Here is a 27,713-nt window from a genome sequence, read left to right on the forward strand (position 1 = left end):
GGGGATGATGGTGGATGGGCGGGGCGACGCAGGGACGAACGCAGAGAGATAAACCCGCTCTGAAAGCACCAGGGTCGGGGACAAAATAAGTGAAACCCGCCGTCCCGCTTTCACCGACAGCTGTTTTTATTGCACCACTCCATCAAAGAGGGTAAGAGCTGAAATAATCGACATATTTTGCAGTTGAGGGCAGCGTGTGTCCGGCGAGCCATGTGTTTTTTGTAATGTTTGCTCCATGTTTCGCTGTGTTTTGCTAATATGTTGCTCGGCGGAGTCTGCGGAGAGGTGGCGGTGCGCGTTTCCACACCGTAAAAAAACGACTATTGTTGTGTTTCATTGTGATGAAATCCGCTCGCTTCCGCTCAGAAGGTGTCCTGTGTTGAACCGCAGCCCAGGGCCACACACTCCGTGTCCGCTGGGGTTTGCCTGGAGTGTCGCTAGCCTGGTTCGTCAGCAGGCCTGAGGTTGTGTTATTTTGCGCCTCACACGCGCGCAGTTCCTGTTAGTGTTTAATATGGACTCCTGTGCTGCTCAGGACCACCGTGTTTCCTCATGTATCGCAGTGTTTCTGCACCGGGTCGCTTTGTTTATTGTCTGGGCGTGTTTTGAAGCAGAGGAAATGGAACTGTGTGCAGTTGTGTGGTGATGGAGCAGCTTCCTGTCGGTCAGATGGCACAATGTCCTGCATGATAAGAACCGAGCACATCACCTTTCATCCTACCTTTTAACAGTGTGAGAGGAAACACCTTTCCACACTGGATCAGATTGAGTACTTGATTAATCCCGACAGGAAACTGTTGTTGAAGCACAAATAAACCAAAAACTGCAATGGATTTAAGATCTGAACCACACTCTTAACTCCAAATCTACAGTACAAAATCACAGCGAGTGCATGGTAGTACTCATTAGTAGTGCAAAAATGAAAAATGCAATAAAGCTGTATCATGGTGTTTAGTTGTGCCAATTTAATTGATCAGCAATTTGGCACAAAAGCAATCTTTATATGTGCAATTCATCATCATGCATCAAGGAAAAAGATCCAACTAGTTGCTGCTTCAGGCTTCTCAGATGTGAGGAATTATAAATTTATTATCCTTTCCTCCTGTTAACAGTTTGACAAAGTAGCCTTCCACTCTAGGAACTTGTAATGGTCCTTATCCTCTATTTTCTGACACTTTATAGACTTAAACTTCAGTAAAATGCTGAAATAATTGACAGATTTATTAATAATGAATGTTAGCTGCAGCCATAGCAGCTTTAGTAAGAGAGTCTGGAGGATTTAGAGTTTGATTTTCAGGCCCAAACTGTATTTGCTGTGTCTGTCTTCTTTTTAAAGTCCTCTGTAAAGTCCCTTCCCCCTCGTCCTGGATGAGGATTAGCAAAGCCAACCTGCCAAGATAAATTGTCTGTGAGTGTGTGAGTGTGTGTTAAGGGATGGTAACTCCCTGGATTTGGTCATTCTGTTAGAATGAGTGAAATTCCCAAAGGAGGGAGTTTAGCTCTGTCAGTCTGGCTCTGTGTTGCCACCCTCCACACACACACACACACACACACACACATGCTACACTACTACGCACACACTCTGGAGATACTGAGTGTTTGTCTTACTCCCACTCCCCACGCCCACACCCTTCACTGCACTGCAGCTGAAAATGTGTTCCTCATTTCAAGTCCACTCTCTCTATTTCACTCCTTCCTTCCTTCCTCCCCATGTGTGATCACTTAGCAGGGTTTCAAGAGACCTTTTTTTTTCATTTAGACACGTGAAAAACGGCCACTCTTGAACTTAAATTCACACCACAGAGGTCACACCGGATCGTGTCAGTGTATGCGTGGGTCGAATACTTACCCAGCAGAATGCCACACAGATGCACACATGATAGCGACGCCAGAGGCGCAGGGGGTGTGTGTGTGCTGTTTCAGAGAGCGATCTTCCTCTGTCCCATATGACATGCGACATCCAGATAAAGCCGGAGCCACTGTGCTCACATGCTAACACAACACAGTGTCAGGTCTGGCCTTGGTAGCCAGCTGCAGATGATACCCCTCCCATGCCTGTCGTTCCACCGAAGGCTTCGCCTGATGAGGTGTTTTTGTTCTCCCTTAAATAAAACTTGGACATGTCTCCTGGCTCTTATTGACCCAACAATCATTTAATTTTAGGGTGGGAAATGTTTGAACATTTTGGAAAAAGTGACATTACTTGTCAATGCAGTGACCCCACTTAGAGGCTGCAGAAACAAGCTGTCAACACAACATTGACGTAGCATCACCTTTTTACATGTTGTCTTTTATTTGGAGTCATGTTTCTGGTCACCTGGTAAATTTAAATCCAATGTTGGCTCTCTTTTAGCGCTGTTTTTGCTCTCTATCATTTCCTGATCGACATTCGTGGCCCTTCAGCTGCTAAATGCTCCGCTGTGTTTACCAGCTAACTTCTAGCCTTGTATCTGCTGATTTGTCCCGAGCAGCCAAAGTACAGCAGGGTTTTTTTGGAGAGCAGCTGCAAATTCAGCAAACAATTCTCACGAGATTCGTCATTACGATCGACCCCTCACATTTTTTTTACATGGTAGTTTGATGAATGGTTATTGCAGGAATATAAGTTACATTTCCTGTAACTTTCTCTTTTGCTTTGTGCTTCTAACTCAGGGTGGTGTAATTACATAGTGGAAAATGGATAAAGACTTACTGTAATGTAAGATAATGTAGAGAGTGAGTGGGTGATAAAGCGATGTCCTCCCAGCATCCTAACATGGGCACAGTGACTCATTAACCTATGAAATTACCCGATTCTAAACTGGATATCTTTGGGTTTTGGGATTGTTAGTTTGACAAGACGAGCACTTTAAGATATGTTTTGTCCTTCAAACGATTTATCATTTACCTTTGTCACATCCTTACCATGCTTGCTAAGTAAGTCTTTCTTGTTGGATTTAGTATGTGCCAAAATGTGTGTTTAAGTACTCCTACTTTTTTTGGATGCAGCATGGTTCGATGTTCATACTCAGAACAACGTTGAGGGGGACGCAGAAGACCACACATGAGGCCGGGGCTGACACCCTCTGGTCAGCTGGTCGATTGGTTGGTCGATACGCTCTTGTCCCACCTAATTCACATTGGTTGAACAATTGCTGGAATTACTGTCATAAGGAGAAAAGTGCTGCTCTTGCTCATCCGAGCAGCTCCGGTCTGCACATGTGTTCAGCGTTGATATGCTACGGGCCGAATACTGAGTGAGACTGCAGGCATATATCTTTTTCTAATATGAGCTCCAGACAATGGAAATGCTGTATTTGTTGATGTCTGGTTCAGCTGATTTGTGCATTTGCATACTCAGACAAAGCTCCTCCAGGTAGTGTCTAAATAAGTGTAGGATTGCTGTGCATGTCAGAGCCAAAGTAGCACGTTTTTAGTCAATCTGCTGATGACATGCACTTTTTTCTCCATCGAGCAGTCGATTTGTTGACGAGTAGGTTGAGCTTCAGTCAGCCTAGATCCTCTTTGGTTGGCTACAGGCCCACTTGGGGCACTGCTAAAATGACACCCAGTGCATTCCTACAGGTCATAGTAGTTAGGGTCTGTAACACACACACACACACACACACACACACACACTAAAGAGCAGTTGCTAGTGGATTCTTTGTCACCAGTAATGACAGGCATCCAGCTCAGAGATATAAAGAGCCATGTCTGAGTGCTTCTGTCAAATGTCTGAAAACTGCTTGAAATGCAAACTGTACACACACACACGCTCACACATTGAAACTGTTACAGAAAGAGATTTTGATGCCATCTTTTTTTTTTTTTTATTATTAACACCATAATGATTTTTTTCACTGCCGGTTGCTTGATTGGCATCTTTTTGGAACAAACTAAATGGATCTTTTTTCCAGATGGCTTTCCTTTCTCAGAGAGCTTAGTCATGCTGAAAAGATGTTTTCAGTGCCAGCTTCCGTCTCTCTAAAGAGAGTTATGATAAAGATTGAAATATGTACAATGTACGTCCAGCGCTCTAAAGCTAACAAAGAGCCAGCCGCCGTGGGAGAGCAGAGAGCCTGGTGCTCCTCTTCGTGTCCTATCTGTATGTTTTTTCCCTTCCCATCACCGGCTCATAGCATCCTCTGTGGAGAATGGAAACATCTGCAGATTGGTGTCATAGCAAGTTCAAAACATCAGTTTGAGTCCGTCATCTCGAGAAAATTCGATAGGTTGTTAAACGCAACAGCGTCCTGTTCATTTTCCTTTCCAAGAACAGATGTACATCGTCCAAGCACAGAAGGTTTTGGGTTCAGCCTAAGAGGAGCTTTTCTACCATCTGAGCAGTATGATGGTACAAACTGTAAAATGATCTGCTGTCAGATATTTTGCCATGCTATTAGTGCTGAGGTAACCGTCCCTTCATGTCTCTTGGTGCATTGGGCCATGGTGGGCAATGCTGCTAATCAGATAGCAGGACGGCTCGATGGCAATATTAGATTTTTATGAGCACTTTTGACGATGTATACCAGCCAGTTTAGTCTTGTTTTTATACATAAATGGCGTCTTAATTGATTTACCAGAAAATGCTCTGTTGCTGCTGTCTGGCCAAAACCTCTTATCTCTGTATTTCATCTTTTTATTCCTCTAAATTAATGACATTGGTGAGCCTTCGTGTCTGTGTGGGTTTTACAAATATTTAAACCATGAAAATATTAAAAATAGCTCATAACTACATCTCATAACTCCACTGGAGCCTCAAACTGTCAGCAAAACCGCACAGCTCCACCCTGCCTCCATCTCGAATGAGGACCTGAAGTGAAACAGCGACAAAGTGATTTAATAGGCGGCAGTATTGAGCCAGAATTATTGGAGGCGTGAGTGCATCGCATTACATTATCATCAGTGTATAGGTTACAATTGATGGTTAAAACATGTATCTAAATCGCTGGTTTGCAGATAAACATGATTAATAAACAATACAAGTGTACGAAATGGGGATGCACATAATCAGCTGATTGAAATTGACATGAAGGATGTTCTCTGTCAGGCTGCTCCAGGCCTTTTCAGTTAAGACAGAAGTTTCTTGTAAATGCAGCCTTTGGTCCAAATAAAGAGATTTAACTTTCTGTCTGAAGCCACCGAGTTTACAATAATGAGCATATTTAGTATAGCTGTGATTTGTAGTATCCTCTGGGAGGTATTAGAGCGGCTCCAGTCTTTCTATCCTTAGGCTGCTGTTTCCTTCGCTGACTTCAGTAACGTTAGCAAGTCTGAAACGCCTGATTGTTGCAGCGACAAATCAAAATGTCTCATTTCTCCTCAGAAGCAGGTGGGATATACTTTACTGTATGAGTGTGATGCTTGATTCATCATCACAACATTTCCCTGTTGCTTGGAGACCAGAAAACCCTTGAATGCATACAGTCAAAGGGTTTTCCACATCCACTGTGAAATGGAGGCAGAAACAGCAGCTTTTGGTGCTCATAAGCTGCTGAAGGTTCTGTGTATCGGTGGCTCTCAGCACATAAGAGAAGATAACTCATGACGCTTGCAGGCTGCGTTCACTCAGTCGTTGTGTCTCCTGTATGCAAATTTAGGAAGTTAGGTAATCTGTGATTGCAATATGCAACTCTTTTTGCACGTTCACCCCACAGCCAGCCTGTTTAAATAGGAGATTTTTAAACGTATTTTATTCTTTGGCTAATTTGGAGAGGCTTAACCCTCTTATGCCCTCTTTTCTCTGCACCTGCAGGGCTGTGAGTGGCAGGCAGACCAGATAATACGGCTCCAGTCAGAGGACAGGGTACTTTCCAATACAGATTATTGGATGGGTGCGGTTGAGGAAGTGAGGGCGAACCTGCCTTTAGGGAGACAGGCCATCACAAGATGTTTCTCTTGTACCAGTACTGCATGTTTGAATGTTCAGTCTCATTCTGTCACTCCTAACGAAGGTTCAGGTGGAAGTGATGTGCGCTTTCTAGTTGTCATGACTTGTCCCGACTCCACCCTTCACTGATGCTCAGTGACGGGTGTTTCTGGTGCACGGTGACATTTCCAAACAGAGTGGCGTCTCTTAAAAACAAGTTTCCCTGCACATCATCCCATGTGTTACGATCATAACCAGCTCGTGTAATCCTGTCCGACTGTTTTCAGCTTGGGGAACTGCACGTACGCTTCTGAATGTGAAACGCGTAACACGAGTTTGAAGGTGTGCGCCTTGTGACACACACCGGCCTGCAGCGTGATGTTGGCCTACAGCTGTTCTTACATAACAGCAATCTTTAAAGGCTGTCCCGTGTTTCCATGGTAATGTATTTGGTTTCCATAGCGATTGCACTCATAGCAGGAGCGGAGGCTAGCTGAGCCCCTGCACCTCCATATCTGAGGAGAGAAGAGAGGCAGGGGGCCGGCGAGGCGGGGGCGCCTGTGGTTGTGAGATGACAACATTGTGTATAGACAGAGAAAGCTTCCTGTATCTACCGCCATTGTTATTGCTGCACTGTCCAGCAGAAATAAACAACTTCAGCATGTGGACGTTTGTTGTGGAATTAAAAAAGATGCTCTTGAGACGTTCATGCTGGAATGGCATCTAATTGCACAGCTGGAGTGATTCAGTTAACATTCATGGCAGGGCGACAGGATGTGAGTTTAGTCAAACAAATCCTCCTTGAGATGGAAGTGGAAGTGGCCTGATTTAACTCCATTACTAATATTTGTTAATGTATTCCATTTTGTTTACCCTGACATTAAGGTGATGAAGCTGGCACTGAGCAGAAATCGCTGCACCACTCTCTGCATATCATTTAACATCCTCCTCCTTGCTTTTGCTCTTATCTTTCTCCGTGCTGCAGCTTTCACAGATACTTATGGTTCTTTCACCCGGTATTTGCAGGTGTTAGATTTCGTGGTAGCCGCGCTGCAGTGCTGGACTCCATCTGGACTGATGGCAGCCTCGAGACGCTCAAAAGGGTCATATTACAGCAGTGCTTTGGGTCATTGGGAGCAAGTTTAGCATTAATATAGAGCCTGTATATAAAATACCAGTTTTATCAAACATTGGATGACTGTTTTTTCTCTGTAAAATGTCCACAGCTAAAGGGCCATGCGGCCTTTTGGTGTTTATTATAACAGCATTGGATACGTTAGTGAAAATGCTGACCACTCATCCGCATCAAAACGCCAAGTTTCGGCTCTTTTCCAGGGTGATGATGACATGCGTTTAAGTTCCTGCTTATAAATATCGTCTGATACCTGATAACTCTAAACCTGCTGCATCGTCATCTCGTAAATGATATTAGAGTCAGTCGTCTATTTTTAGCAGATTTACCCACGTTTAAAAAAAAACAAAAAAAACTGCATATTTGTGCTAATCTTGGTGTAAACATGGTGTCACATTGACTTCTGAATGAGTATATTCTCTGCTGTAAACACGAAAGGTCAGTCTGAAGGACATCATGAATGTTTAATCCTGTTGGGTTTTGTCACTTTATGTCCGTCGTCCCGCTGTCAGCAGACGTGTTTCATTTGTCTTTTTGCCGCGAGCAGCAAACACCAACATGAACAGCAGACAGCGAAGGCAGCACAAACAAGTCAGACCAAAGGGAATGAGATCAGACCAGCAGTCTAGAAGCATTAAGACCAGCTTCTGTAAACTTTAGCGACTTTAGTGTTGTCACTTATTTTACTTTGAAGTGTACCAGCCTCGTCTGTATCTCTCAGTATAAACCAGTTCAGTGTGACTTTTTAAGAAATTTTGAACCGTTTATCACACTGTTGCTGCTAACTCTGCAGCATCAAACCAATCAAAAGCTGATTTTTGCAGCACGTGGAAACACATTTGCATTAATAGCAGGCCATGGACACGCTCTTTCTCACTAATGAGAGTATTTGGCACCGGCGCTAATTGCTGATGTCCTTATTCTTCTGTCAATAACTGATGTCCTCATCACACCAGTGAGGCAGAGCAGAGTTTTCCTCGCTGGACGTTTGCAGAGTCAGTAGGCAGCTTGCGTTTCTCACGTTCGCTCTTTCATAGCTGCAGTTTAAGGCGGTATTTATGATTAACAGAAAACAGCAGAGAGGACAGACCAAAGAGAAGAATGTGAGAGGATTCAGTTTCAGGAAATCACGGACGAATGCCGTTACAAAGTCATGGGTATCACCCCAACCCGCCTCCTCTCTGGGCACAGTTTGGAGTTTCTTCACACGTGGACGGCGTAAGAGTCGTTTATTTGAATTTTTGTCTCAATAAATAATGTTGGAGGTGTTGATAATTAAATCCAGAATAAACATTTGATAGAATATGCAAATTATAGTTGCTATGTATTGAATTTAGTTAAGAACAGAGGCTGACTTGCTGACATTTGTTGTAAAATGAATAGATTAACACTGCGGATTTATATAATTTCAAAGAAAACAGCATGTTAAATTTGTTGTTACACTTCCAAAACACGGAGAATAACCAAACCAAACTGTCAGTAGAGCCAAGTTCAGTTAAAGCTAGCTAGCTATCTGAGATAGCCACGGCTAGTCTTTACTAAAGCTAAATTTACCTACTTTTGTCCCTAGCTGTTAGCTTTAATTTAAATATATCAATGACAATGATCTTAGCAGTTTAGTTTATTCCACACAGACAAGATGATCCTTTAAACTGCTTATAGTGAATACAAACAGCCGAACCTGTCATGCTAATCAATAACTAGCCTCGCTTAACCAAAGTAGCAGTAACTACCGTCTCAGCTTTAGACTGGAGTTCACTCATTAAATGTATGAAATTGTAAATTAATTATGTTGATGTAAAGGAAATTATTAATTGTATTGTGTTTTTCCTTCATAACTCAATTTTTAGTGCACTTTATAGGTCTTGTATGTGGTTATTTTTCTCATCTGCGCCTTTCTCTCTACAATGTCGTAATTTAATTTCCCTTCATTTTATGTGTTTATGAGGTAAAAATGGACAAAACTGTGTTTGACTAGTATTTGCCAAGCGGCATGAAAACACAAAGAAACCTTGATTGGAGCAGGTGACCTGAGACTTTGTGAAAGTGCTGCTTTGATGTGGTGGAAAAGCTCAGAAGAGCAATAAAAGTGGGCAGAAACAGAGAGAGGCTCTGTCAGCGCTCAGTGTGATACTGGATGCTTTGGGTTTGGTCTGCAGTTGTCATGGTCGTTTTGGCTGAACATTTGTATTGATGCGGACTAATGGGCTGCATCACTTTCTGCCAGAGCAACCCCCCCATTAACCATGCATGCTTGCACACACATTTCCCTACGCTCATAAGTCTGCCTGTGTCCTTCAGAGCCAGAGCTTAAGTAGTCTGTGCTGTGACAGACAGGCGGAGACTGTGTATCCTCGCACACACCCAGCCAGCTGGATGGACATGGATCTATCAGAAATCTGTCTCAATATTCTATTTATGTCTCCAGTCCTGCCCTGTTGTTGTCAATCGAAGGGGACACGTATAGATTACGCTTGAGCAAGATGATGGTTATTGATCCCCAAGCATGCAGGACACTAATAGTTATATCCACAACATGCATTAGAAATTCCAGAGTGATGATGCGGAGATCAATGAAAACCCCTCGCAGCTGGGAAGAGTGGTCCCGTTATCTTGACAGGAAGTAGGGGAGAGTGTTGTCTGTGACTGGCTTTCTGGTCTAATGTGATGCTCGTTCCCTCATGTAGAACTTTTACGTGCATCTGTCAGCATCTTGTGGTCTCATACTCTCATAAATAATTCATAAAATATATACGGGCTTCCTCAGCCATTTATGATTTTATATAAAAAGCTTAAAGCAGACAGTATACAAAGTTCAATTAAAGATGCAGGGTTTCTGTTAGCTGGTGGTTACTGTTTTATTAAACTGGGAAAATCTGTTGAGGTCAGACATATTTAAATCGAGGCTGAATTAGGTGCGTTTTACGATTCTAAAATGACTGTTTCTTTAAATGGAGTCTGGTGGCTTTGGCATTGGCGATATGGCGGCTATTTCTGGTTAAACGAAAAGGATCTTACTCGTTAACAAAAAGGGCTTCTTTCCATTTCTGTTGTCAGACACTTAGAATAACAATCTGAGCCATAAAACAATCACTTTGTGTGGACGCACACACAGTGTTGATGGTGCACAAACTCCTGAAGGGATTGTATTTCGGCCCTTACCATGGCTGCAGCCCTCTCGCTCAATACTGAGCCAATTTCAACAATTGTTGTTTCCATCAGTCACTTAGACAGAAAAACACGGGAAAATAGTGTCCGAATACAAATAATGTTTGACCAGAATTTCTCCCATTTGACCAGGACACGGAAATCTGCCAGAACACGAGGAGCGCCAACCCTTATAGACAGATTGTATTATGTAACATGTCTGTGACATGTGAACATCATATTTTATATCATTTATATTTTCAGTACTTCATATTGCATAATGTTTTTGCGCTCATGTAACCCATCATATTTCTCTGGAGGATGGAGGTGTACGCCACATACGCTAAAACACACCACAAAAGCTCCCATAAAACAAGCATCTAGCTAAGTAGCTGAGCACTCAAAGCATCCTTTCAGAGGAAAATTTGCAGCACAAAAGTTGCAGAGGTCACGCTGAGGTTAAGATAGCTTTCGTTTCCTGCAGCAGAAGCTGGCCACATTTAACCAGCTGACTGTTTGCAAACAAAGAAAGAGTGAATGATGGATGAAAGGATGTTTTGCTTTAGGAGCAGGTGAATGAGGAAGTGACGCCTGTTCATTTTTATCTCATAGAAACAGTTCAAAAGTTATCTCTGTCACACCCTCTACAGGAGGCAGGCCCAGGATGAACGGCGAGTCAGGTGCCGGGGTGGTGACGGCCCCCCCTCCCACCACAGCCCCCCACAAGGAGCGGTACTTCGACCGGGTGGATGAGAGCAGCCCGGAGTACCAGAGGGAGAGAAACATGGCACCCGACCTGCGGCAGGATTTCAACATGATGGAGCAGAGGAAGAGGGTCTCCATGATACTCCAGAGCCCGGTCAGTGGGACAGACGCATTCAGACATTCATTTACTCAAACCCGACATTCTCTGCACATTAACTGACCAAATACGGTGCTCACAGTGGATAAATGCACACTGCCTCAACCAGCATTTTGAAATATGAATAGACCCTTGTAGTGTAAAGGCAGCAGCCTTCTCAACATCACATGTTGTGTCCAGTTTATTCCCGATCAACAGTGCGCCTGTGACCAGCTGAATGCCAGAGAACAGCACTTTTTAAAGGCCTATTGTATGTATGCAAAGCTCTGACGTATTCCAGTCCTGAAAAAAGGCCTGGAGTGGTTGTATGAGGTACTTAATTTGAGTTCAGGTTCACGAGCTTTTGCCTTTTTATGACCTTTCTGTGTCTCAGCTTTATCTAGTACTCAATTACACTCAGCTGCCAGTTTATTAGGTACACCTAGCTAAAACTAATGCAGCCTAATACAACAGTCCTGTTGTTGTTTCTGTTCTTTAGCCTGCCCTCATTGATGGAAAGGGGTGCACAAAATAATAGAAACACCTGTCAGCATAACACAACAGTTCAACAGCAGGACTGTTGTGTTAGACTGCCTTAGTTTTGCCCAGGTGTACTTCACAAACTGGTGGCTGAGCGTACGTTTGGCTCATGTGTGTATCTGTATTGTTCAACAGTACACTTAATGTTCAACTTAATGTAACCTAAGCATACTTTGGTGCAAACACCTTTCTTGTCAGGTTTAGATCTGATCTGCCCAAACCTTTTCTGTGTATCTTTTATCTGTTTGTGCCCTTTTCTGCTGCGTTTTCGGCTCTTTGTGTCCTTATTTCTTTGTTTCTTGCGCTTACATTTCTTTGTGTTTCTGTGTTGATGACCGGCAGGCATTCTGCGATGAGCTGGAGACAATGATCCAGGATCAGCTGAAGAAGGGAAAGACGCCCACTAGCCTGTTGGCTCTGCAGCAGATCGCAGACTTCATGACCACCAGCATGCCTTCCATGTATCCCGCTGCACCACAAGGAGGCATGGCGGCGCTGAACATGAGTAAGAGAAGAGAATGAGTGTGTTAATTTCTCCACCAAGAGTCCAGTTCAGTTTCAGTAGGCAGACTCTGTCTAATTGTTATTGTCTGTAAGTGAGACTTTTGGCAGAGAATCAGAATCTGTACAGTGAGCTGGATTTTCCATTTTCGCTATTATGTCTCTTTTCCCTCACTTTTATTATTTTCCAACCTGTTGACCCCTGTCTGACCCTTTCTTTCTCTCTTTCAGGTTTGGGTATGGTGACTCCAGTGAACGATCTGCGTGGCTCAGACTCTATTTCCTACGACAAAGGCGAGAAGCTGCTTCGCTGCAAGCTGGCTGCCTTTTATCGGCTGGCTGATTTGTTCGGCTGGTCGGAGCTCATCTACAACCACCTCACAGTAAGATGGGCTTCATTCTTTAACATACTTGGAGACCATGTTGACTGAATTTGTCATTCAGCTGTTCAGTACAGCTGTTCACAGTGAAGCTTTTAGTAAATCTAATTTTCATTTCATGATTTCCTGATTGATTCGTTATCGGCTTTAAGAAAACCGACAGGCTTTTATTAATCAATTGGTTCACCTCAGTTCAAGCCAGCTGCCAGGTAACACTGTGATCTAATGAGACTGTCCTCTTGTCTTTCAGGTCAGGGTGAACTCAGACCACGAGCGCTTCCTACTTGTCCCTTTTGGGCTCCTGTTCAGTGAAGTCACTGCCTCCAGTCTGGTGAGAGTCTGTGCTGATCTCTGTCTGAACTGCATGTCTTTTCTTTGTTCACTTCTCATGTGATAAAATATGTTTTAACAGGTGTGTATTTGATGAACTTCTCGTTGTCTGCATCATATTTGAAGCTGAAGTCATTAAACGTATTGCTTTGTTAATAACCCCTCCTTGTCTGCTCTGCTCTCCAGGTGAAGATAAACCTTCAGGGTGAGGTAGTGGACCGGGGCAGCACCAATCTCGGGGTCAACCAGGCCGGCTTCACCCTCCACTCCGCCATCTACGCCTCACGGCCCGATGTCAAGTGTATCGTACATGTACACACAGCTGCAGGTGCTGCGGTAAGTGACAGTGCATAGAAAGTAATAGCCAATACAAACAAAGACATGGACACATTGTAGTGTTACGTCTTACATATGTGGCCTTGTTTGTTTTCAGGTGTCAGCCATGAAGTGTGGCCTGTTGCCCATCTCACCTGAGGCACTGTCCCTGGGTGAGGTGACCTATCATGACTACCACGGCATACTGGTGGATCAGGAAGAGTGTGCTCTCATTCAGAAGAACCTCGGGCCCAGCAGCAAGGTAACGGCAGAGTTTCGTTCGCATTATATGAGAAAGCACTTTTTTATGTGGTTGTTCTTTGCTAAGTTTTCGTTTGTCCTCCATCCAGGTGTTGATCCTGAGGAACCATGGTTTGGTGTCTGTCGGCGAAACAGTGGAGGAAGCTTTCTATTACATCCACAATCTGGTCACTGCCTGTGAGATCCAGGTAAGACGCACACTGAGCTCTGTACAGGACATTTGGGCTGTTGTATTTGGCACCATATGTTTGTCTGCATTTTTCATAACAATTGTCTTGTCCCCTGTCTCTCCACACTTTTATATATGTTCATCTTCCTCCATGTTGACGTCTGTGTGTCTGTGTGTGTCCACATTTTATTTTCCCTCTCTATTCTGGATCCTGTCTGTGGTTTGTCTGTCTGTCTGTACCCTCCCCCCACCCCACTTTCTTTCAGGTGCGAACACTGGCCAGCGCTGGAGGGCCTGATAACCTCGTGATGCTGGACCCAGGGAAATACAAGGCGCGCCCACGGGTCCCGGAGCCAGCTGGCGACGGGTCCTCTACACACCCCAAGTGGCAAGTCGGGGAGCAGGAGTTTGAGGCTCTCATGAGAATGCTCGACAACTTGGTAAGTGCAAAGAAAAGGGGAGCGGTAATCCATAAACATAATAAAACTTAGTCATAGCGCGTAGTCCAGCTTCAAACAACCGTTAGCTGACCCCTGTTGTTGCTGTTGTCTTCCTGTCTTCCAGGGCTACAGGACGGGCTACCCTTACCGCTGCCCGGCATTGCGAGACAAAGCTAAAAAGTACAGCGACGTGGAGATCGCTTCCTCTGCCCACGGTGGTTACTCATACGGCGAGGACAGTGACTCAGGCGCTCGCTCCCCGCTGAAGCACAGCTTCCAGCGCGGCCAGCGCGACAAGACCCGCTGGCTTAATGCCGGCGGCCGGCCCGACGAGCCCTACGAGGACGGGCCCGACGGCAGCAGCCCCAAGTCGAAGCCTAAGGTGTGGACGAACATAACACACGATCACGTCAAACCCTTGCTGCAGTCTCTCTCGTCTGGTGTCTGCGTGCCAAGCTGTATAACCAACTGCTTGGTCTGTGCCTACCTTATTGTTCATAGTATAGATTTTACAGCTACCTTGTTGGTGGAAACGGGTAGGTGGTCGGCATCCTGAGGTTCTGGGGACAGTGAGGAGTGAAAGTACACTACAGAGCTCTGTTTGACTTATCTTGAGCCTTTTTATTTAACTGAAGTCAGTATTGTCCTGCTTCTCACTACTTTTAGGCTTTTATTAGGCTCACTCGCTGTAATTTCAGATGTCCTATTAACCCACCTTTCAAGTGCAGTTAACTCTGCTCTGATAATTACTCTGTAGCACAGCTGTGATTATTTGTTGACCCTCCTTTGCTCTTTTCCCCCTTCTGGCCTCCTAATGCTTCACGATGCCAGGCCAGCTGCCCACAGCATGCCCCACTGCATGTGTAGTAGTGAAATGCATTGTTGGTGTTGATGTTTTTCCCAGAGGAGCGAGCAGCAGGGGTGTGGCATGAGTCCTCAAGTGGGCAGGTGAATGTGGCGAGACACGGCGACGTTGCTGCTAACCACACTATCGCTCGCCGCCCGGTAGCTCACGCTCTTAGTTCTGTCTTTGCATCTTGAGTTTAGCTTAGCTGCTCAAACATGATTGAGGGCGGAGGATAAAGAAAGTGCAGATTTGTGGGTAAATCAGCGAAAATGTTGTAAGTGTGAGTTTGCTTTGTTGGCTGCTCACAAAGCAGATTTATCAGATTTACGTTGCCTGCATAAATGAGGGAGGTGGCATGTCTCTGACTGAGGATCCAGAATTATACCAGATACGTTACAAACATTTGATAAGTCAAAATTTCCTTGGCAAGAGAGTTATGCAGCCTGCTTTTCTAATTCTTATTACACTTTCAACTGCTCCTAGTTACATGCTTCTGTTTCCTCTATTATTTGTATTCTCTCTAGTTTCTGGTTTCAGTTTACTCTGAACACCTCAAGGCCTGCATGAGTGGATTTGTATGGGGGAAAAAAAACAACAACAGAGGGAAAAAAAATTGATGAATTTGACCTGACTCTTAAATCAATTATCTCCTGTTGGGAAAGTAGGAAATGTTGTGTTGTGAGACTCTTTCTCAGTGAGTATATCGTGTTTACATGTTCATCTCATACTCAACCAACCCAACCCAGCTACTTCCATCCAGAAAACCCCTCCTCATCTAGCCCCTGGTTTGGCAGCTAACCAGCCAAGCTTAAAGAAAACGCAGGAATGAAGTCATGAGCTTATGCTTTCCACTGCGAATTACATGCCCAGTTTACGGTTAAACAGAATATTTTGCATGACAGCTGAAGATTTGGTTTGTATATTCACCCGCTGCTCATTCAAGTGCAAGAAATGGGAACAGACTTTTTTTCCTTCAATCATGCTGGGCATTACCAGGTTTACAAAAACACTGAAAAGTAAATGGGGGTATTTTTTTTTTATCACATTAAGAGCAAAATAGCAGTTAAGACAATAAAAGGTTTCATCCTTCGCAGGAAAAATACACTCTTGTTGTGAAAATGGCTGTTTTTTGTCCCGACGTGGGCGAGTGTCCTCGGGTGTGTTTCTCTCTTATCTCTGTCGTCCTTGTTGTTGTGTATCAGCCTGGGAAATGACTTTGGTGATGCCAGCTCACCCCTCACTGCCACTCTCGCTTCGTAAGCCAGACTCATCATCTCAGTCACCCACCCAGCCAGCCATCCCTCACTCTCCCTCACCTCTTGCCACCACCCACTCCTCACCTCTCCCTCCCTTCCCCGTCACCTTTTTTCTCATTCTGTGATGTTTTCGGTTGATCTTCAGTGTGCTCCTTCTGTTTCTTTTTGGTTATAATAGTCCATCAATGATGATGACAAATGGGTTTCAGTAATACAGATGTTAGGCTTAAGTCGCTGCATCTCAAGCCGTCTTCATGCACAAGGTCCTTTAGTCAGTTTCAGCTGAGCATCGCAAACATAGATCAGCTCAGAAGCATTAAAAGGATTTATAACCATGTGAAGGATTTTAAAACAGAGTTTGCTCTCCTAAAGCCTGTCATGCGAGCTTTACTTCTCAGCAGCTTAAAAAAATCATGAAGTCCTTCTCATAACCAGAGTGCTTATGAAACATTTTGCAGCTCCTTTTGTACAAAAAAATAAAAGTAGAGAAGTCAGACGGCATATAAAAGCACACGTTTTAAACATCTGTGAATGTTCAGTGTCAGCTGTGGTTTCTCATCTCACTTTCAGCAGCCTCGTGCAGGTTTATACCAGAGTTTCTTGTGCTTTAGCAGTTTTATCATTGGCTATTATAAATGAATGTAAAAGAAGCTATGCAGCTGTTGTGTACAAAATAGATGTCCATAATCTATGACCTCATTTACACCTGGTATTAGAATGTGATCTGAGTCTGAACGCTTTATCCAGATAAGGAAAAAACTCAGACTGAGTTAGACTGAGATGACATCATCCCACATTACCGGGAAGATCCGATATCGTGGGTTGATAAGTAAGCATCAGAGCGGTAATGATGTAGAACAGCCCCCAACTAAATTTATACAAACATAAATGGATCTTGCACATATTTTCCTGAATGTGCCTCATCATCATTGGTTCACTTTTTACATTCAGACCTTTTTACAGCCATCCAACTTTGTCCTTTTCAGTTCAGCATGACTCTTGTATTGTGAAGCCTGCGTAGTATTTTGTCCAAATCTATTTTGGGTTTTCATGTCATTCGGTATACCTGTTTTCAGTTGTGTTTTTTTAACACTTCACACGGTGTTTACAGTGGACAAAGGAAGACGGACTCCGCCAGGCTGCTGTAGCCAATCAGTTCATCCCAATGAACACAAACCCAAAAGAAGTCCTGGAAATGAGGAATAAGGTATCACATTTTTCTCCTTTTACTCCCGTATGTGACACAGGTGTTGTTTATCCTTCTTTGATGACTTGAAATGTTGTTGTTTGCAGATCCGGGAGCAGAACCTGCAGGACATAAAGACAGCGGGGCCCCAGTCTCAGGTTCTGTGTGCCAGCACCGTGGTGGAACGGTCCTTTAACCAGGTCAGTGGGTGAATATATAAAACCCTCGCTGCCACTGCTCTCCTGACCTGGAGATGAATATATGTGTCACACTGATTAAAAACTGGAGAGTTTGTGTCGCTTTAAAACATCTAAAATTCAAAACATCCCATAATATATTCTCTCCAGGTCTGGAGTCTCCCCTTAAACCAAAATGCTGCGATGCTGCGACGTGTGAATATTGTGCGTGAAGTTGTCCTGGACGCTAAACTGTAATGAAAGAAATTGGTCGCAATCAAAACCCGTCCATTGTAATCTGATCTGACATCAGCTTCTGAAGGAGTAACTTCACCACTAATAGCAACAGAGAGCGAAACATGTCCTCCATGTTGTGTCCCAGAGCTCTGGGGTGACTTTATAACTGTCACATTATTCTTTGACCACAGCGATTGTCAATCTGGCAGGTGAGTAGTGTTTGGGAGAGGTAACTTCACTCTGCTCTCCAAACCTGCCAGCTCAGGTTGTGTCCATCGTCATACATTGTTTTGTTTTACTTCGTGGTTTTTATTTACTTTACCTTCTGTTTTTCGGTAGTTCAGAGTTGAGGCTTTTATCTGTCTCAGCACTTGCCGGCTGGTCATTTTGGTCTCGCAACGTTTAATAAAATCCACATCATAGTCTGCTATACTCATGTTTCACTGCATGCCCTCTTCATCCTCGTCAAGGAAGTAAAAATGGAAATTTGCAGTTTGCATGGTTTTCCTTCTCAAACCAAGGAGCAGGACGTCAGCAAATTGAAACAGAGCTGCTTATTCTTTTTAATCAAGTTTTAGGAGTACCTGAAACTTGACCCAGCATGTTAGTAGTAAGACGAGAGGAGTCCTTGATGTGCTTTTATTTTGTTGAGCCTCAGACTGTATGAACCACATACTGTACAGCACCCCCCTGTGGACAGTTTGTCCCTACAGTGCATGACCACGGCCATTTGTTCTGTCACTGCAATGCTTTTCGCAGCCCCTCATCCCTCCAGAACCACCTCTCCTTGCATGCATTTCCAATGTTTGTGTATGTCTGTGTGGTATGAGTGTATGCAGAGGTGGAAAGTACAAACACAATTAACCCTGCTTTTACCAAGCTCTCACACAGCTTCACAATAAAAGAAAAAACTTTTTACGGTTGACCCTGCTGTTGTGTGTTTTTTTTATTTTATAACCAGCACTTTGAGCCTCTCTTTTGAAAGGCAATCTCTTAAAATTGTAAGCACATCTGCTTGAGTATTACTTGGATGATAGTAATTGTACTGAATAAGACGTTGCAGTTCTCTTTCCACCTTTGTGTGTGTGAAAGGCAGTGTGTCCCTGAATGTCTGCACACATTCATGCCTTCCTGACAGTCTGCTGATTTGAATGTGCTGGTGTTTTAAGAGCTGGGTTGTGCCTCCCCCCTCACTGGGTTTACTATTGCAGGACGCCCCTCTGTCTGACTGTACAGACACTATTGATGGCCTCGATGTGTCCGAGGGGTCCTATAGTCCTGCTAAATCAATTAGAAAGGTACTTACTGCTCCAGTCACAAATGTTGTTCACCTGTACTTCACATCATCCTCCAGTCATTCCTCCGAGCCTGCGGATAGGCACCATGTCTGGGCCTGTTCAGATTAAGTCAATAACAGTGCGAGAATGAGGCCATTTTCTGTCTTATGTTAGTGTGGTCATGTGACCTGCAGTAGTTTTTTCTACACGATTAGGAGCCTGAGAATTTTTTTTTGTGCCAGCTATAATCATTGAGGTGAAGAGTTGATAAGTTTGTCTGGATTGTTGCATGCTGAGGTGGGCAGTAAAGAGGGCAGGTATCAGATCCAGTGATGGTGGCGTTTGCTGCATGTGTCGCACAGAAGTAAGATTTAAAGGAAGTTCAGACTGTTAAGAAAGAATGAGCACATCTATTACTGTTTGTTAGCTTCACCTTGACCACTTCCTGTGTTCCTGGTGATGTGCAACCTCCAGTCTAAAATGTTATGTAAGATAAACTCAATTCATCCTTTCTGACATATACTCAACTGAAAACAGCACAAAGACTATATATTTAATGTTTGACCTCATCAGGGTTGTACTGTTGGCTTTCTCACATCTGTCAGTGCTTTGCCTTTGTGTAGCAGTGTTACTGTGTTAAATGAAATCAGAAAAAAATCCTCCTCTTTCCTGATATTATTAAGTAACCTTCATAAGAGTTGCTTCCTGAATTTTCAAATGGCCTTTTAGCATTAACTTGTGCTCTGAAGATATTCATGTTTTCATCTATGGCTGGTACTTCTGCTCATGCTGCATAATAGTTACGTGTGTAAACTTCCTCTAATCTGATAATCTTGTCCAACTTTTTAATGAGATTTTATGCTTGTTTTCAGTTTATTAAATCCTCCCTGTCTCTCTCTGCCTTCCCTCTGTGTGTCCTGAAGGGGGAGCTAGTGACCGCGTCAAAGGCCATTATCGAAAAGGAGTACCAGCCCAAGGTTATCGTCAGCAAGCAGGGTCCAAACCCCTTCACCAAACTGACCGACCAGGAGCTGGAGGAGTACCGCAAGGAGGTGGAGCAGAAACAGAAAGGGCCTGAAGGTAAAGGTGTCGAGAGGAGAAAAGTGAACAGAAATACTGTACACATCTACCTCTCTGCAGTCATTTCTCTGAAGCTTAACCACAGTGATGAGTCCACATGGCCACAGGTTGAGGTTATTTTCCACTCTGATTTGATAATGATAGATGTACATAACGACTTGTGTAGGCAGCATTTATATCAGTGCAGGTGAGGGCTCAATCACTGCAGTGTTTAAAAATCGCTTTGCACATATGACAGCGACGTCAAGTAAAGAAAAGTACACTGAGAGACACAGTAATGTGGCGTAGATGTGTCCGCACAGCAAGCAGCACACATCAACATAAAGTGAACATCAGTGTTTATGTTTATGTGCAGATATTTTAAATGTACTCATAATGTAATAATAATCATTTTTAAAATGCTTGTAATAAAGGGGGAGAAAACCTTCCTGCAGAGTCATGCAAAAACCAAGTGAACTTCAGACCGGCCAAACTGATGTCTCTCTCCACACACACACACACACACACACACACACACACACACACACACACACACACACACACACACACACACACACACACACACACATGAATTCACAGTGCAGGGACGAGACCATAGTAGGGAGGGATCCGCCTCCAGTGTAACCCATCCAGAGCCTGAAACTGTACCGAGGGGTCAAGCCGGGGTCTCCACACCTCTGCAGTCTGCAGCTGACGCACCCATCTTAGACAAAGCCCCGCCTTCAGCTGCCATGCCCGTCTCTGAGCAGCGCCCACCTTCCCTCGGCGTCTCCAGCGGGGCTGAGATGGCGCGGGGCGGCGCTGACTCTGCGGGCGCGGTTCTAGATGAAGTCTTTGCGGCCGAAGACGTGATTCTTTCGGGTCCAGATTCACCACATAAGGAGTTCCACTGCGCCGTGCTGCGAGCCCTCAGCAAGGAGTCGTCAATGGGAGAGGCGGCTAAGGCAAATCGGGCTGCAGGTACACCAGAAGAAGCGGAGACCTGCCTAAAATCCGGCCTCCCGCTTCCCTCCTCCCCTGCTCAGCCTTGGCCCGTCTCACTACATAATGCTGAATGGGGGTTTTTGGAATCCCTGCCTGCTGTGTCCTCTCCTTTTTCTGGGGGTTCGGAGTCTGCTGCCGTTGTTTTATCATACGTGAGCATCCTCCCTACCCACAGTTCAATCTTCGAAGCCTTTGCTTGATTGCCCCCCCCCCCATCCACCCACCCACCCGTCTCTCTGATGTCTTGTGCAAAGGCATCAGAGTTGTGGCAGATCAGATATCTTTCTGCAGTTTGATTGGACGAGGAGCTGAGCAGAGAGGATGTGAGGAGTGAAAGCAAGCTCTCTGAGGGCGCTCTCTCCTCGAGTCTGAAAGTGCTTTTGCAGTGGAGTGCTGTGCTAACCTTTGAGGAAGCTGTGTCCGAGCTCAGTCATCCAATCAGAGCCTCCCATGCGTGGACATGAATAATGGTGTCCTCCTCCTCTTCCTGCTAACCTGTCCTGGATGTCTCTGTTGGTGTCCACTCTCCCTCTTGTGCTTCTGACTGATTTCCAATGAAACTAATGGTAGTTTTGGTTTGTTTGGGATGTTTGAAGGTTGATTTCAGTGGGGTTGATTTGAAAGCTTTTGCAGTGTCTCCTGATCAAGGCTTCCTCCCCGGTTTGGTTTTTTGTGTTGTCCTCTTTTCTTTGTGTTGCGACGTTGTCGGTGTTGACCTCTTCAGATTCTCTGTGACAAATTGTGCAACTCAATCAAAATTCCAGCCTGTAAATCATTTCATTGCTTATCTTTGCAGTGATTTCTTGATTTGTATTCCGTATTTGTGGTCAGCAGTTTCTTACTGTTTCATCTCTGCTGTTTTTCACTCAGACCCAGAGGAGCTTGTAGAGCCTGAGGAGGAGCCCAAAGGCCAGAAACCCACCACCACGCCCCCCAGCACCCCGGTCAGAGCAGAGGAAGGTAGGTTGGCCTGACACATGCGACACACTTGGCTCGCCTGGCTCAGCATGGGTTTCTCCAGTCCCCTGGCTGGGTTTTTGGACTTTTCTTGGGTCCACAGGGGGAATGCAGAGGCTCCCGGCCGTCCACCTGCCTGTCTGTCTTGGGGTCTGTTCATGTTGTGGTCTTTAATAATACTACTATGGGTGCTGTGCTGTGTTCTCTGTAATAACAGGCCAAGAGGTTTTGATTATTTAATCAGGTTTATGCTATTGGAGATGGGAAAGTAAAGGTGCAGATAAGGCTTGAGTACACAATCTCTAGAGGTAATGTCAGGAAATATTTGAGTAATATATAGATGGATCCCAGAGCAGACGTCTGGTTTTGTTCTTTAATTTTTCTCCTCTTGGTCTTTATTACTATTGGATTACACCTATGTGAACAGTATCATCCATGATGATACCAGAACTGACCCTAAGTAAACCAGGAAGTTATAATCTATTTAAACAATAATCTGCATTATTCCAATTATTATTCCTCCAGTTATTTCTTCTCATAGTGGACAAACAGTTCCAGTCAGTGTGAGGCAGGACGCAGCTTTGTCCGCAGGTGTAATCTAATAAACATGAAATGTTGTTATATAACATATGTCTCTATGTACAGTATCTCCTTTACCTCTTCACTTCCATCCTCCATCTTTTTGGGGTTACTAAGAATGGTTCCAGCCATTCTTTTAAAAGTTTTATTCTGGTGTTTTGTTTTGTTTTTTCTTCTTCTTCTTCTCCTCACATTTTAATTTCTTTTTAATTTAACACGGTGCCTGTGGTTTGATCTGCATAGACATTTGTTTCTACTTGTGCTTTTTCTTCTTTGTGCCTGCGATTACAATCAGGAGATGGAAATACAAAAGAGTACCTGTTGCCATAGTAAGTACGTACTGTTCCACCTCCTCACCACCCTCCTAATTCCCCTCCACCCTCCATGCCTGTGTTTTTTCATTTACCCTTTTTCTGTGCATGGCTTCACTAGCAGAGCTGTTCTGTGGTCTGAACTAACCCGTTCTCCCGGGGTTTGAGGCCGTTCAGTCGGGTTTAACTCTGAATCTCTTTCTTGGCGTTGATGGGGGTTATTTCAGAGCTCCTCCATTTCCTGTAATCGGCTGTGATTCACTGTTTCCAGTTGCCAAGAAATTACAAGAAATTATGCTTTTTCCTTACAGTGTTATTTCAGGTGTGATCCTCACATCTATAATATGCATTAAAGTCCCGTCGACCTGAACGACAGTGACCTGGTCTTAACAAAAAATGGAGGACGTTCCTGAAGTAGACCTCACAGCTCACCTTTTCCGTTAGATAACCTCTTTTCTTCCTGCCAACGATCCACTATCAAATCAACTAAACCTCTCTTGCACATGTGCACATTCTATCAATGTTATGACACTGTGTATTTTTTGTGTTTCATGGAAAAATCAGGTAATGTTTTTCAATGTTGTTTGTCTTGCAGATGAGTCCTTTACCAGGTACATCAGTGCTTTATTTGAGTGTTGCTTTGGAACCAAATCTGCTGCTGTTGGCTTTGCTGAGACTCGCTGTTGGTTTAGCTTGAGGGGCGGTTGAGGTCCAGTGCTTGGCTGTGTGGTGTTGTTTAGTCTCCATTTTATTTGTCCGTGTGTTCGGCCTCACCTCTGCTCTGACAGACGTGAGAGATGGAAAATGAAGACTGGTGTGTGGTGTTTTCTCAGGCCTTGGCAAAGGGCCTCTGTCGCATGTGAGCAATATTCAAAACGAGCAAAGCTGGAGTTGTTTTGCACCTGACCGCACTGTGTGAGCTTCTACCTGAGCTTGAAGCGCAGAGGTTTGGATGCTGTTTGGGCCACTAATCCATGGAGGTGTACTGAAGCAGACGTTCTGGATCTTTTTAACTCTTTTTGCTGGGAGTCATTTTAAAGGGTGGCACTTCAGATAGTTCATAGAAAAGCCTAACTGAATAGTATTATAGTACAGTATTATAAGAAAAATGTGTGAAAGTATGTACATTTCTACAGAAGGCTTTGAGATTGAGGCCTAACCGATGTGTTTGACAAACCTAGCCAACGCTATCAGGGATAAGTCTGCTGAAGTAATGTTAATATCTCCCAATCCAATGATTAGCCGAGCAGAAATGCTAACATCAGCCCACAAAATAGTGTAGTGTTAGTTAGCTAAGTCTATGCTAACTCTTAGCCTTGGTTACTAACGTAGCTAATATGTGAATTAGCCAGGTATGCTAACGTTTGTAGCTTACCGTAGATCACATAAAGACACTGACACTAAATTTGACAAATGTATTTTTGTGCTTTTATGAAAAATATGGACAAAACAAATCACTGTTAGCATGTTGATGATAGCTCTGGTGATTTTAGACCAGATGGGATATCTGGAGGTAGTTTTTATAACTCCCAGCAAAAGGATTAAACGGCCATCAAATGTAATTTTGTACTCACTGGTTAAGACTCCTGTTGATCATTCAAGGCCTAATTTTAACGTATTTATCCTCGAGAGCTGCCCCAGTTTTGAATTAATTCAGCTTTACCCCATCCCCTGACTTGTTATGTGACCTCACTTGTGTGGTTATGTTATTGAAATCTTTGAAAGCTTTGCAGTATTTTTTGTTTTGCAGACTTTCTTTCTTTGTTTGTACACAGGGTGCAAATGAGCCAGGGAACTACGTTCATTAAGATTTCCCTGTATAAATGAAGGTAAAAGACAAATGTTGTGTACCAGCTTGGGCCTGTAGAAATAAGAAAAACTAAAGGATTAAGAGAGCAAAGTCTTATTTGTAGCTGCTAATTCTTAAAGGTTAGAAGTAAAGGCTGTGAGTCCTGACGAGATGCTTTTCTGCTTTTTCTGTTTTCACTGCATCTTGTTTGGCTTTTGGTTTTGGTGTCAGGTGTATTGTTTCATTCAGGTGTTTGTTTGGTGCTCTTTTGGCTTTTAGTGGGAATGTTTCCTGCGGAGGTGTTAAACTTTGTGCTTTAAGGCTCTATTAAACTGAAGAGCACTTGTATTCTTTATATTGCTGAGAGTGAACTGATTTAAATGCATCAATCTCTTAGATGCCATGAACTAAAGACGGTAGGTTGTGTGAACTCATGCAGTGATAAGTGGATGCTTTTTAAGCAGAAAATCGAGTTGATGTAACGGCTCATCCAGTGGTCGATTTGTTGTAGCCTCAGTGGTTGGAAGCTCAGCGGCGCAGATCCATCAGTTTGTCCTCTGTGATCAATAACTCTCCCCATCCTCCTCCCTCCAGAGTCCTTGCCTGAACAGACCTTTAAGGACGAGAGCGACGCGGCCACCCTGAGACAGACCCTTCCAGATTTAACACCCGACGACCCCTCCGACGCCCCAGCACTTCCTGCCGAGGACCCCGCCTCTGCCCCTGCCGCCGCAGATGCAGCTGAGGTGGAGGAACCCGCTGACGCTGGCGACCAGGAGGGCGAAGAGTCTCCCAGCAAATCGCCCTCCAAAAAGAAAAAGAAGTTCCGCACTCCTTCCTTCCTAAAGAAAAACAAAAAAAAGACAGAGTCCTAGACTGGAGAACGTCGGATCGGTCCTCGCGGCTCGCCTCTGCCTCCTTTCATTTCCGCTTTTTGTCTGCTTTCATTGCACCCTTCGAGCAAGCCACAGTTACACACAGTTATGCTTTTTGTTGTTTTGATATCATTTGTCGCTGGCTTATTAACCTATTTTTCCTCGTTAGTGCGTGCCAATTTTGTATACAGTGTAAAAATGATTGACTGCATAAGGGTTTTTAATTATTAGAGGCTTTCGGTTGTGAGTGAGTGATGCATTCTGTCTTGTCCACTCCATCTGGCCTTTTAATGCATGTCTATTACTGCAGGCCCACACACTTGATGTGAACTTTTAAGGGTTTGTCGCCCTCATTTTTTTTTAAAGAGTATTACTAAACTGTTGTAACCACTAGAATGTATTGGGATTGTATCAAAAATATGTCAAAGTGTCTTTTAGAAACAGCGAACGTAGGAAGAGAAGCTTGTACCCTCTCAATTCGCTGGTGGCAAATTCTGACAGTGAGAACTACAAATTGCATAGTGCTAATTTTACCTCTGAAGCTGTGCACTGATGTAACTACATGTTAGCCAGCCAGGAGAACTACAGCTGGAAAATGCACACAAAGTCCATGTTAATGTCTCCATAATCCAATATTTTGATTAAATCAACCACATACAGGCTGAATCACATCTGGGTGTTTGCTGACTTTTTTTTTTAACTCAAGCATTTGTCACAGCCTTAACTTCCAGGTGTGTAGTGCTTCATGCCTTCATATGACGTGGACGTTAAGTTCATCCACAGTGCTGCAAACCTGCAGACGATACTGATTGAACCTGGTGATGTTGAGCTTGGTTCACAATGAAAGCGTGAGCCATCCCAGGAAGTGTCAGCGAGCGCTGTGCTTGCTGATTATTCCATGGGTTGGTAATGTTTCTGCTCTTGGCTGCAAGATTTTATTATGAAGGAATGTGCAAAAGCAAGTACTCAGTTTACGTTTTTCCATTTATTGGAGTTATTTGAGCCTGGCTTTGTATTGCATTTGCCCCTTGATTTCTCTCTGTCTCTGCGAAAGTCAGAAACAGGCAGAAAAGCTACATATTGTGTGAGTCTACGTATTTCATTTTGTTCTCCATTTTCTTCTTTCTTTTAACTTTTGAGCTTTTTCTCACAAAGTAGATTGAGCCATGATTGCTTGCTGTGAGAGAGCACTGTGAACCTCCTCTTTTACAAACCACTGTCTGGGAACTCGTACCACACAACGCATTTAGATTTGAATCATACATGTAGATACAGTTGTTACAGAACATGGAAACAACGATGTCACTGTTACGAAGCTGCATGATCAATCGTATTTCAGAACCCTCAGACCTTCCCGCGTAAATCTCTGAGCAAACAGACTTTGCCGTCGAACAAGTGTGTGTTTCCAGTTGCAGTAAAGATGATGTACACTGGAGAAGCAGTTCTATTTTTTACGTCACTGATGTGTAATCAATGGTGTGATGGCAAATGAGCTGTGTTTAAGGTTGAGGGGGGCATTAATACCAAGGCAATCTCCACGCATTGCTTCCTGACTTGTGTTTATTCATCCTGTTTTAGTGGAGGGTTAGTCATCAGTCTATCGAATCACGGTGAACCAAAAGGCAAAACGAGCAGGAAGCTTCACCTAATCTGAGATGCTTGACAAACTTTTGGCCTTTGTTCACCTTTAAATACAAGCACAGAATGTCTAACTCATGAAGGACTGCATGTGTAGAGTGCTTAGAGTGTGTACTGCCCTTTAACTGACTGTAACTACCCCCTTTTATTTGAATTCTAGTTTATTTTAGCTTTAGTGTGCTGATAACGATACTAGAGTCCTTGTAGTCGAGGTTTTCATATGATTCTTTTTTCTTTTTTTTGAATCTCACAGCTCTGCTGATTTATATTCTCTGTCTGATCTCCTTTCAATTTAAATGTGTCTCATCATTATACATCTACAGACTAAATACTTCCACCTATCTTTTCTCATGGTTCTGCCTCTTTTACAACCATGAATAAAAAACACTACCATGAAAGTCAGTACTGTGTGATTGTGGTCATTTACATTTATAAGGAGTGTACATACTGTTTATACATGCCAGCCAAGATGAGCCCTTCTGCAGATGCACAGGACTGAAATGAATATTCCAGTAGGCCGAGAGATGGGTTCAGATGGGGTGGAGGAAATACTTGCTCTTTTACTTGAATAAAAGTAGCAATATCACAATGTAGAAATGCTATGCTGCTAAGTAAAG

The 27,713-nt window shown here is 43.8% G+C and overlaps 1 protein-coding gene across 20 annotated transcripts; it reads left to right on the forward strand.

Annotated features, from left to right (window-relative positions):
* On the forward strand, positions 1-27,498 carry add1 (adducin 1 (alpha)). 20 transcript variants are annotated; one of them, XR_011603435.1, is made up of 20 exons: positions 8,030-8,198; positions 10,778-10,986; positions 11,851-12,013; positions 12,241-12,392; positions 12,640-12,720; positions 12,906-13,055; positions 13,153-13,296; positions 13,385-13,483; positions 13,731-13,904; positions 14,029-14,379; positions 17,119-17,214; positions 17,301-17,393; positions 18,818-18,904; positions 19,807-19,963; positions 20,543-20,923; positions 21,818-21,907; positions 22,779-22,812; positions 23,390-23,740; positions 24,570-24,623; positions 25,178-25,297. XR_011603435.1 is itself a non-coding variant. In XM_070989721.1 (18 exons), coding segments are annotated over exons 1-18 (2,622 nt in total). In that variant the 5' UTR covers positions 8,030-8,038; the 3' UTR covers positions 23,391-24,188. The 20 variants fall into 20 exon arrangements, 18 of the variants coding, with proteins under 18 accessions (XP_070845834.1, XP_070845827.1, XP_070845829.1 ...); XR_011603436.1 differs by having other exon boundaries at positions 23,390-23,405; XM_070989721.1 differs by lacking the exons at positions 24,570-24,623; positions 25,178-25,297 and having other exon boundaries at positions 23,390-24,188.
* The last annotated feature ends 215 nt before the right edge of the window (positions 27,499-27,713 follow it).

This window comes from Chaetodon trifascialis, chromosome 20 (genome assembly GCF_039877785.1).
Source record: "Chaetodon trifascialis isolate fChaTrf1 chromosome 20, fChaTrf1.hap1, whole genome shotgun sequence".
Classification (NCBI taxonomy): domain Eukaryota; kingdom Metazoa; phylum Chordata; class Actinopteri; order Chaetodontiformes; family Chaetodontidae; genus Chaetodon; species Chaetodon trifascialis.